Source organism: Mchenga conophoros, linkage group LG4, assembly GCF_057382185.1.
Source record: "Mchenga conophoros isolate Kocher_MC1m ecotype Shallow Benthic linkage group LG4, M_conophoros_male_GT1.1, whole genome shotgun sequence".
Lineage (NCBI taxonomy): Eukaryota > Metazoa > Chordata > Actinopteri > Cichliformes > Cichlidae > Mchenga > Mchenga conophoros.
The window spans coordinates 5,428,331-5,440,188 of record NC_140529.1 but is presented as its reverse complement, the minus strand read 5'-3'; the positions used below and the strand labels follow the sequence as shown (position 1 = coordinate 5,440,188).

Genomic DNA, 11,858 nt, shown 5'->3' with positions numbered 1-11,858 from the left:
TGGACCAGACGAGGACGCAGACACGAAGGCTGGGCCAGGCGAGGCTGAAGGCACGGAAGCCGGGGCCGCAGCGGGCGAAGATGCTGAAGACGCTGCTGCAGGCGATGATGCGGATGCTGAAGACGCTGCTGCAGGCGATGGTGCGGATGCTGAAGACGCTGCTGCAGGCGATGGTGCGGATGCTGAAGACGCTGCTGCAGGCGAAGATGCAGACACGAAGGCTGGACCAGACGAAGATGCAGACACGAGGGCTGGACCAGACGAAGATGCAGACACGAGGGCTGGACCAGACGAAGATGCAGACACGAAGGCTGGACCAGACGAAGACGCAGACACGAAGGCTGGACCAGACGAGGACGCAGACACGAAGGCTGGACCAGACGAGGACGCAGACACGAAGGCTGGACCAGATGAGGACGCAGACACGAAGGCTGGACCAGACGAGGGTGAAGCTGGGCCGGGCGAGGACGAAGCTGTAGCTGAAGCCGGGCCAGGCGAGGATGAAGCTGAAGCTGGACCAGGCGAGGATGAAGCTGGACCAGGCGAGGATGAAGCTGGGCCAGGCGAGGATGAAGCTGGGCCAGGCGTGGATGAAACCGGGCCAGGCGAGGATGAAGCCGGGCCAGGCGAGGCTGCGTCCTCAGGGTGAGGCGTGGCAGTAGCAGGTGGTAGCGCTGCAGGTGGTGGTACTGCAGGAGGCGGCGCTGCAGCCACGGGTGGTGAAGCAGCCACAGGTGGAGAAGCAGCCACAGGTCACAGAAGTCAATTCGCCTGTCCGCCGAATTTGAAGTCAATTTAGGATACTTTCCTTTAATAAACGGTAAGCATTATACATATGTTCCTCACTTGGCTTGCTGTTTGTTTGCTAGCGATAGGCTACTTGACGACAGCATTAGCTAACCAGTGTTCTCTAGACCAGCGTTCCCCAACTTTTTGGGTGTTTCGTGGCCCGGGGGTTGGGTCAGGCAAAATTGCAGTAGCTTCCCTGATCATTTTACAAACATAAGTGAAGAGAATCTGGACTAAAAGGCCTAGACTTATGGTTGTGTGCTGAATCTATGAATCAAACTATCACCTAGAAACATAATTAACTGGTCCATAGCTGTGAAACTGGACATGAGTTCTTGATTCTATGGAGATTAACAGTAATCCAGAAATTTACAAATTTGTCCCAGGGGCATCGCGTAAATGTTGTCCCTGGGACATCGCGTAAATGTTGTCCCTGGGACATCGCGTAAATGTTGTCCCTGGGACATTGTGTAAATGTTGTCCCTGGGACATCGCGTAAATGTTGTCCCTGGGACATCATGTAGAAGTTGCCCTGGGACATCGTGTAGATGTTGTCCCTGGGACATCGTGTAAATGTTGTCCCTGGGACATCGTGTAGATGTTGTCCCAGGGACATCGTGTAAATGTTGTCCCTGGGACATCGTGTAGATGTTGTCCCTGGGACATCGTGTGATAGCTTGTAAATAATGGAATGAAAATTATTGATTGTTATTAACTTGTGAAAAAGAAGTGTAACAAATCCACATGTTATGTTCTTACACCCTTACAGAAACTGTGACTCCTTCACAATGTCAGGTAAATGTCAACTCATGTTGAATAATCAACTAATCAAGCCTTTTATTATCACATGCAATGTTACACGTACAACTGCAATGAAAATTTCACCCCCTTCTGACCATACATATATTGCTTAAACATCACATTGGGAAGACAGGTCGGAAACAGTTAGGAAGGTCAGAAAACAATTTAATTAATAGATGAGGGGAGAGGAGGAGAAAAAAGAACTACAACCAGACAAAGCTCCTAGAAGACTGAAATGGATGATGGTTGCAGCATGCAAAAAGAAAATGATATCTGTTGACTACAGCATATGCTTTCTCACAGATTACCTTGTGGGAGTAGCTGGACCAAACTCTATTGGTATTTCAAGTTTGAAATCCCTGTTTGACCAGACTAACATTTCAGATGAGGTACCTCTTGACATAAAAATCCTTTTATGTTGTCATAAAACTAATGTTAAATTCTGCTTTAAATACACTTTATTGTACAATTTACTTAATGAATCGTGTTCCTTGGTTCTGTTTTTATTTATATGTATTTATTTATTTGTTTTATAAGGTAATAGATGGCCTAATCTATTTGCAGTGTGAGGTATGTTGAAAAGCTTGTTTGATCATAATGACATAGCATGTTTACGTTTTTTGTAATGTATTTGAAAACATAGGTGTATTTATGTTATTTTTATAGAATTTCCCTCACATTTATCCAATACCAAGCCAAATCACTGGAAAAATTTTGGATGGGTCCACAAGAGCACAAAGTGCATACTTTTTGAAGGTATGACTTGGACTGTGGTAACTATGTTCTTATCACAAAGGGTTTATAAGTTGCCACTATAAACAAACAGCATTTTCCAAAATTGAAGCCTTGTCAGAAGAACCTGAAAAATACCTTTCTGAAACCTTTTCTGTGTAAAGACTTGTTCAAAAGCAATGCACACAGATTAAAACATTTCTGTCTTGGCCAACTGATAAAGAACACCAAAAATTGAGTGGTGCGTGTTGAGTCTGTGGTCTTGATTTGTTTTGTACACACTATAGAAATTAATTAATGTAAACAAAAAATGACACTTTCTATATGTTTGTGTATCTGCAGAATTAATCACAAGTCTCACCTGACAAGCTTTCGCAGTTTTGCAGTGTCATTCTTGACAGAAAAACATACTTGTCACATTCTTTTTATTTCCAGAAAAACATCTTTCAGATGTATGAGAAATTGATTGGAGCCTGTCTGGAAAACGGCAGCCACTGGACCTTGTTTGTAAGTTGCACAGATTTTGCACTCTCTCTAGTGCATGATACTTTTCAGTGTCCCTCATTAGGAAAGCTCAAGGCCCAAGCCTACCATATCCATCTTTTTACAAAACAGTTTTGTGACATACCCAAGAGGACCATAGTCTATATGAATTCATTTGGCGAGTCGGAGGTCAGAAAAAGTGCGGTGTTGAAAAACTGGAGGTAATTAATTAACATATTTAACATAACATATTTAATTTAATTGAAATCATTACCGAACGTGGTTATTGATTTCTCTATATGCTTTTTATTTGTAATAACTGCGATCTCTCAGCTCATTTGCTTCAGCAAGAGGCTGCGCTGGAGAGTGGACCTTGTCACATGTGAGCCACCCACATCAACAGGATGGGAACTCATGTGGAGTGCATGTCATAATGGTACTGAAAACTATAGCTTTTACCTATATAAGTAATGTTTACATTTTTGCCTATTCAGTTTTTAAAGCCTTAGAGGCAGGATGGTAAAATCTCAATTTTTTTTGTAGATTGAACCATTTCAGCAGTAATGCTTTGCTTTGGTTGCTGTTTTTTTTTTTTTTTTTCTCGGGGGGGGGGGGGGGGGGGGGGGGGGGTTAAAAACAAACAAACATTTCTTTGTTAATCTAATTCTTTTTGTTCTTTTTTTTTTTTTTCTTCTTCGTCAATTATTAGTTTGCCCAATCTCTCATTGACGGTAAAACACAAGTGGAGGAGTACAACACTGAAATCACAAAGCTCAGGTCCCGACTTTGCCACTACTTATTTTCCTCAATAGGTAAAGATAAAATTAGCTGCCTTCTTTTTCTCTAACATTGGAAAATGTAACTTGTACTTAAACAAATTATATTTTGCAGATCGAACTAGGAAGTGCAGTCAGTGCTGGTGTGTGATTGCAGCCAAAGACCGGGTACACTATGACATGTCCTTAGCCATATAGATTGTTTATTTAATGGACTTTGTTCATTTGTTTTTTGTTTGTTTATTTCTTCTTCTTTTTCTTTTTTTTTAATTCACAGGTGCAGTGCCAGAAATGTGGTACCTACAAGCACATGCGTTGTTCAAAGTCTGTTTGTGGCATCTGTATCTTCTGTGAGAGTAAGTCACAATATAACTAAACAATGTCCAAAAATGTTTAAAGTGAAATTTTTTTTCGTAATTTTGCCTTTGCACACCCGGACTGTGTAATTAAAGTGGACGTTTCAAGATCCAGTTTTTACACAAAACTATTTTAGACATAACTGTGTCGTAGTGTGGGGATTTCCCTTCACAATTAAATTGATATAGTGCTGTTTATATCATTCTTCTTTATGTAACAGCACAGTGCAGCACAGCAGAGGGAAAGGAGTTGTGCAGCATAATAGGTGACTATACAGGAGGAGCAATAGAAGTAGCCAGTGAAGAATGTCATCAGGGAAAGCATCAGGCAGCGAATGACAAAGGAAAAGTTCCTAAGGGAGAGAACATCTGCAGCAAATCGACAAGTAACAGTGAGATAGGAAGACTGACAGTCAGAGATGAAGGTACACAGACTGAAAGAGATGAAGGTACACAGACTGAAGACAACGAAAAAGAAGCAGAAGTATACGGCACAAGTCTGAGTACAGATAATGCTGCTGCTGATGATGTTGACAGGATCGATGCAGATGCAGAATTTCAAACTGATTCAGAAGGAACTAGTACAGTTTACAGAGTGCATGGTCGCTTATCTGTACCAAGCTCAAAAAAGAAAACCTACACAATAACAGAAGACGAGATCAAGCGCAGAATCAACGCAGAGAACATGTCAGTTCATGTTTTCAGAGGTTTGATTGGGGTAGGTATACATTTCGTGATTTTGATGTCACCTGAAATAAATCCGGGTTACTCGTATCAATGAAGTGACAATGTGGCTGGAAATTGTGCATTTGCTGCAACATATACACAATTACACCATGTAAACAAAAGCATTTAACTTTGTGCGCGTGTGTGTGTCTCTCTCTGCTCTTTTGGTGTTTGCACTTTTTCTTTTTTAGGGCCGTAAAGCCAAACTGCCCGCAATGATTCTTGACAGGCCTAAGAAGGCCAAAACTAAAGTAACAGTGTTTAGTGTTCTGAGTGAAGAGGAGGCTGGGGAGCTAGCCCTCGGGTTTGCCGGAAGATTGGCCTGCGATGTCACAACAGACATGGTCTGTAAAGGCATCGACCATTCAAGTGCTGATATGACAAAGTAAGTTAGTAAAACAATATGAAAGTTGTATCTTTTTTGGTATTATTTGTCATTTCCCCGTATTTGGGTTATTGGTGTAACATTGTTAATCTTACTTTCTAATAACAGACAGACTCTTCTCAAAATCCAACACAATCTTAAACATGAGCTGACTGATTCCTCAACCTTCAGTTTGCTGACACACACCTTTGGCCCCGCTGCACTGGATTCTGTCATTTCATTCCTGTGTGAAAAACTTGATCTTGTCTCTTAAATAATGAAACCTTTTGTTTGTTCTGTAAATCAGAATCTTGAAAATTGTTCATTGTTGTTCTAAGTTTGTGTTAACTATTTGGCAAAAATGATTGGTTCCTAATCCAAACAGCATAATGACTGTTCTAACACATACAGTGGGGCAAAAAAGTATTTAGTCAGCCACCGATTGTGCAAGTTCCCCCACCTAAAATGATGACAGAGGTCAGTAATTTGCACCAGAGGTACACTTCAACTGTGAGAGACAGAATGTGAAAAAAAAAATCCATGAATCCACATGGTAGGATTTGTAAAGAATTTATTCGTAAATCAGGGTGGAAAATAAGTATTTGGTCAATAACAAAAATACAACTCAATACTTTGTAACATAACCTTTGTTGGCAATAACAGAGGTCAAACGTTTACTATAGGTCTTTACCAGGTTTGCACACACAGTAGCTGGTATTTTGGCCCATTCCTCCATGCAGATCTTCTCGAGAGCAGTGATGTTTTGGGGCTGTCGCCGAGCAACACGGACTTTCAACTCCCGCCACATATTTTCTATGGGGTTGAGGTCTGGAGACTGGCTAGGCCACTCCAGGACTTTCAAATGCTTCTTACGGAGCCACTCCTTTGTTGCCCGGGCGGTGTGTTTTGGATCATTGTCATGTTGGAAGACCCAGCCTCGTTTCATCTTCAAAGTTCTCACTGATGGAAGGAGGTTTTGGCTCAAAATCTCACGATACATGGCCCCATTCATTCTGTCCTTAACACGGATCAGTCGTCCTGTTTCCACCCCCATGCTTCACAGTAGGTATGGTGTTCTTGGGATGCAACTCAGTATTCTTCTTCCTCCAAACACGACGAGTTGAGTTTATACCAAAAAGTTCTACTTTGGTTTCATCTGACCACATGACATTCTCCCAATCCTCTGCTGTATCATCCATGTGCTCTCTGGCAAACTTCAGACGGGCCTGGACATGCACTGGCTTCAGCAGCGGAACACGTCTGGCACTGCGGGATTTGATTCCCTGCCGTTGTAGTGTGTTACTGATGGTGACCTTTGTTACTTTGGTCCCAGCTCTCTGCAGGTCATTCACCAGGTCCCCCCGTGTGGTTCTGGGATCTTTGCTCACCGTTCTCATGATCATTTTGACCCCACGGGATGAGATCTTGCGTGGAGCCCCAGATCGAGGGAGATTATCAGTGGTCTTGTATGTCTTCCATTTTCTGATGATTGCTCCCACAGTTGATTTTTTCACACCAAGCTGCTTGCCTATTGTAGATTCACTCTTCCCAGTCTGGTGCAGGTCTACAATACTTTTCCTGGTGTCCTTCCAAAGCTCTTTGGTCTTGGCCATGGCGGAGTTTGGAGTCTGACTGTTTGAGGCTGTGGACAGGTGTCTTTTATACAGATGATGAGTTCAAACAGGTGCCATTCATACAGGTAACGAGTGGGGGACAGAAAAGCGTCTTACAGAAGACGTTACAGGTCTGTGAGAGCCAGAGATTTTCCTTGTTTGAGGTGACCAAATACTTATTTTCCACCCTGATTTACGAATAAATTCTTTACAAATCCTACCATGTGAATTCATGGATTTTTTTTTCACATTCTGTCTCTCACAGTTGAAGTGTACCTCTGGTGCAAATTACTGACCTCTGTCATCATTTTAAGTGGGGGAACTTGCACAATCGGTGGCTGACTAAATACTTTTTTGCCCCACTGTATCTTAAAAATGCTACAAAGAAAGAAAATTATCACATATGTTTCAATATGAATGTAATTGTGTCACACTCGGTTTGTAGTAGCTTTCCTGTTTTATTTTGAGTTTTGGTATGTTTACACTGTTATTTTTATTTCCCGTGTGTTCGTCTTCCCTTATTAGTTTTACTGTATTTAATTAGTCTGATTTAATAACTTATAATTATTTACTTTCCAGTGTGTATATATGCTCCTCGTTTGGATTATTGTTTGTTTGAGTTCTGCCTGTCTTTTCTATTAAAGATTTGGACTTTTGGACTATTAGTGGACCTCGTAGGTTTTTATTCTGTTCAATTGGTAATTGACTGGGTTTAATTTAGTGGCCTGGAAAACAGGCCGGAGGGGTCTGGTCATTTTAACCCCCTAAGACCCGAAATCTTCCATGGCATGCATTTTTAATTTCTCTTTGATATTTGGGCCGATTGGAACCCGATGAATGTAAAAAGAAAGAATTACCAGGTTTTGTTTTTTTTTACCTAATTTTTGTTTCTGAGAAAAATGAGAGCCACATATGAGGACATTAATTTGAAATTTCGATAGAACAGTTGCAGTATAATGTCCTCATAACTGTATATCAGGCACTTGTTGATCAAGATTTAGTATTTTGGTCTAAATAACCCAAAATGTGATGTCCACATGTGTGGACGCCAGGCTGGAGTAAAGTGTTAGAGCTATTTATACCTATGTAAACTTTTATACACTGGTTTTTACCTGTCTTGTTTCAGAAAGGTTTAAAAGGGTAATGTCCACAGTTTATTTGTTTATTTATTTGTTTGAATTCAACATATTTTATTAAAGTAATTGAGCTTGAACACAGAAAAAACTGAATCAAATAATCATAAAATCAAATCACTTGCACTATACTGAAGTCTAATCTACTCTGAGCTAATGCCGGTTTCCAACACTAATGATCGGGTGAAGGAGAGAGATGAGGGTGTGCACGGCCACTGGTGCTCTTATCCCTGTTCTTTGTGATACAATCCAACAGGAAAGCAGTCAAACCCTTGGACATTAGCCAAGTTAACGTTCACAAATATATACACACAGAGGAACTCTGAGCCCCAATGTCAGCATTAGCACAAACATGCCACTTCATACCAAATCTCAGTGTGAGGTCAGGTGTTAGTCTCATTCCATTATTCTGGCTATATTTTCTTACTCATTACTATTAAACTTATACTTAAGACTAACTATTAACAAAATCACACCCCAATAACTCTGTTATTACACTTTGTATTTAATCATAAAAAGGCTGGATGTTGAAACCTTTTACTTCTATTTTGTATGAGCCAGGATTCTCAACAGCTGATACTCTATGTCCAAAAAGTGACAGGTATCGTTTTATGGAGCAAAAAACTTAAGAGCACATATTTTATAAATAATACCAACAATTGCAAATGCAGACCTTTAATAGTAATAAGTAATCCTTTATTTATAATGCATAGCAATATAAAAATAGTAACATATGAAAATATTACAATGGGCACAGATGAATTTGTATCAAAAACAGCAACCAAGCCAAAGTAATGAATAACACACATAAATAACAACTGCTTGAGAGACCAAACAATTTCTTTTCATCTGTTCCTTGGCAGAAAGTTAAGACAGCTTTAGTTTCAATAAACAGAAGTAATGGATGCAGTCCCTTTGAAATGTCACACAAAAGTCTACTTGTGCATATACTTAGCTTTAACTCTTCTCTTTTTTGTTTTGTATTCCAAAAGGTTTTCATTTTCTCCAGAGGATGTCTCTCTTTCAGTGGTTATCGACTGTTCACATTCATTTTCACAGACTGTTGGAATGTCGATGCTGGCCGAACGTTTCTTGCTAGAATACAATGGCCTAATTTTGCGTGCATTATCTGTCGTCTTTATTTCGTACTGGAATATACTTTTGCCTACTTGTTTTGTTTTTAAGACATTTGTATGCAGTTCATCTATCATTGCAGTAATACCCTCTGGAATGAATGCCCACTGTTTAACTGTGTCTAAAACAGCATTTAGTTTTCCAACCGCATCTTCTGTGCATTTTTTGTCTGTGCTTTCAACTACAGGAGTGTCATTCAAAGTTGATAGAGGACTTTTCAGAGAGTTTTTCATTTGTTTAAAATGGCTACAAGCCACCTTCAGGCAAGCACATGTGTTATAGTGAGAGAACGTACAACAAGTGCACTGAAGTGTTTCAGCCGATGCAAAAAAACACAGATTTCCAAACAAACTTGGCATTTTTATCACTTTCAAGTCCTCACAGTGTACAAAGTAATGCCTTTCTTTCACTGCAATTCTTGCCAAGGTAGAAATGTCTGTTTCCATGTTTGGATAGATGTCATTGTCAGCCTCTGCTAATTTTGCAAGTAACACTAGATGCTTGCAAAGAAGTCCTCGTAAGCCATATGTACAGTTGCAGTAGGACTCAACAGGGCAGACATCATACACCATGTCTTCTCTAGACTCAGATGGGACTTGATATGCATTAACTCCATGGCTGTTCTTGACTGTAATTTTAAGAGCCCAACCACTTTCCATCAGTCTTGAAGCAGAGTCTGAAACTTGAGACAAGGTGTCAGCAAACCTGTTTTTCATGCGGCCCACATCTTGCAGGGTTTTTATGACTGAGAAGTAGTCGTCGGCCTTCCCTAGGAGCACTTCAATCAGATCATCCAGACGCCTATTCTTGTAGCCAGATAAAAACTGGTATTTCAGGCGGTGGAAAAATCTGAAAAACAGTTATTTGAAATGATTAGTAACTGTAATTGAAGGAATTTAAAGTTTTAATCAAGACTGTATTATTTTTTTAAAAATTGGAATACCTATTGCACACGTCTTTTATAAAGGAATGCTCTGTGCCTGTTTAGCTGATTTAGGCAAATCCACCTACTCTGTTTTTTGTTGTGATAACATAAAAAACGCTGCTAGAATTTAAAGGATTTGCCTAAAACCTGTTCTGGCAATGACATGACGAACCTACTCAGTTTAGCCTCTTGGATTAAAGCATAATATCTTTTTTTCAGCAATACAATTGAATGAGGTCAAAATAATAAATCATACCTTTCAATCACATTGTTTGTTTCAGAACGAGCGTGACTGAACCGACGGCCGTAGTCACACCACATGTGGCCAATGCCTTCCCAGTGCTTCTGAAAATACTGGCACACCAAAGGGTATTGCTTAAATGTCTGGCAGAACTCTGCTGATGTGGCTTTAAAGTCGTCCTCCTAAGAGAATTGGATGCAACAGAATATATTTCAATCCATTTAACAGACCTATTGAAATCTTTAATATTATGTATTGAAGCCCTTTTCCTTTTATTGAATAACATTAAGAATTTTAAGTTATTAATAATATGTCGTGTTTTTGTATTAAGAAGCAATTATTTCTTCCCTTACAATGGCTAAGAAGGAACACTAAACCTATAAGCATATTTGGTTTCACCATCTGTCTGTGAAAGAATCCCACTCACAAGTTCTACTGCACAGTGGGTGACACAATGATGTTCTGCACAGCTTAAGTACTTGTTTTGATAAGCAAGATAAGAAGCCAGTTTTAGAAATTGTTTCAAAAATCTATTTTGTATCTCTCTGTAACTTTTTTTAGCAACTGAAAGTTATTATGCTCTTAGTGTAATCAAGAAATCAAAATGTGAAATAGACAAATTACACTTACAGATGTGCAAGCTTTCAGCTTACAAAAGAAAGAAATGATTTCATTTCTCTTTTGGGTGTTAGAAAGCCCATGGACCCCGGACTCTGATTTTGAAAGCCATCGATTAACAGCCTGTGAATGTAAGAGAAAAAAAGTTAATCTGGAGAGAGAGACAGAGGAGCAGCTGTACAAAAAGCATAAAAGAAAGCTGACGTCCAAAAATAACTTTGTCACTCACTGGACAAGAGGACCTGTGCATTACAGAAATCAACCAGGCAAACATATTTTTAAATGTCAAAAAGAGCTTTGGGAAGCAGCCACCAGAAGATGAGTGCACTGTGGTCTTAAATGAATGGACAAAGTCACTCAACATTTTATCCCTTTATATTCATTAACCTGAGTAGGTGAATATCACAATGAGGCAAATCATAACAACAGGACCCTGTTGTAAAAATGTGTTTCAGGTGCATCTTAGACAACGTGAAAAGAAAACAATGTGGTTTACCTGCAAGACATGGTACCAGCATAGAAGGATAGCTGACTCTGGAAAAACCTTCTGCAAAGCATTTATTTCCGCAAAGTCTTTGTCAACCATAAATGCTCTACAGAAAAAAAGAAAACACTAAATGAGATTAAACAGTATGAAAATGTTTTTGCTATCTCAAAGCACCACTTCAATGCCAAATTAAACATTTCAACTCACAAGTAGATATATAAAATACTGCATACAGCCTATAGGAATAACTTTAACAACTGGAAAGGAAAGTTTTTTGCAGCCCATGCTGCAGCTATAGCATTAGATTCTGGCATGTTATAACTTTTTTGAACCGCTAGCCTTGGGGAGGCTAGCGGTTGAGCTACAGACTGGGAGGTTTGTGGCTGGACACAGAACTGAGCCGGAGAATGGCGATAAAGTCCTGGCTCAGAAGGGGCGGCAGAGAAACAGTCTCTTGGTTTTACAGAGGGTTTGTACACGCCCACTTGCGAAGGATCTGTTACCACGAAGGTGGGTAAGCGACCCGTACAGTCTCCCATCCCGCTCTGAATAGCCCCAGAAAACAAAGTCCTGTAGCCGCCTCTCTATAGCGCGCTGGGACTCCCCGCCCGGGTTTTCCAGCCACAGGTCGATGAGCTCCTGTGTGGCATCGATGAGATTCTCCCGTAGCTCCTTAGTCG

General features: G+C 40.3%; 2 protein-coding genes across 2 annotated transcripts; one reads left to right on the top strand and one right to left on the bottom strand.

Moving 5' to 3' along the window:
- The first annotated feature begins 1,621 nt into the window (after nt 1–1,621).
- On the top strand, nt 1,622–5,312 carry LOC146575376 (uncharacterized). Its single transcript, XM_085270032.1, has 12 exons — nt 1,622–1,979; nt 2,128–2,160; nt 2,257–2,346; nt 2,758–2,829; nt 2,938–3,026; nt 3,139–3,241; nt 3,515–3,617; nt 3,697–3,749; nt 3,859–3,937; nt 4,159–4,655; nt 4,855–5,048; nt 5,157–5,312. The coding sequence occupies exons 1-12, from the start codon at nt 1,767–1,769 to the stop codon at nt 5,299–5,301; spliced, it is 1,671 nt and encodes a 556-aa protein (XP_085126158.1). The 5' UTR covers nt 1,622–1,766; the 3' UTR covers nt 5,302–5,312.
- Nucleotides 5,313–8,443: 3,131 nt separating this feature from the next.
- LOC146575375 (uncharacterized) lies at nt 8,444–11,479 on the bottom strand. Its single transcript, XM_085270031.1, has 5 exons — nt 11,386–11,479; nt 11,188–11,284; nt 10,704–10,814; nt 10,089–10,255; nt 8,444–9,756 (listed from the first exon to the last, which is right to left on the bottom strand). The coding sequence occupies exons 2-5, from the start codon at nt 11,275–11,277 to the stop codon at nt 8,709–8,711; spliced, it is 1,416 nt and encodes a 471-aa protein (XP_085126157.1). The 5' UTR covers nt 11,278–11,284; nt 11,386–11,479; the 3' UTR covers nt 8,444–8,708.
- Between the last annotated feature and the right edge of the window lie 379 nt (nt 11,480–11,858).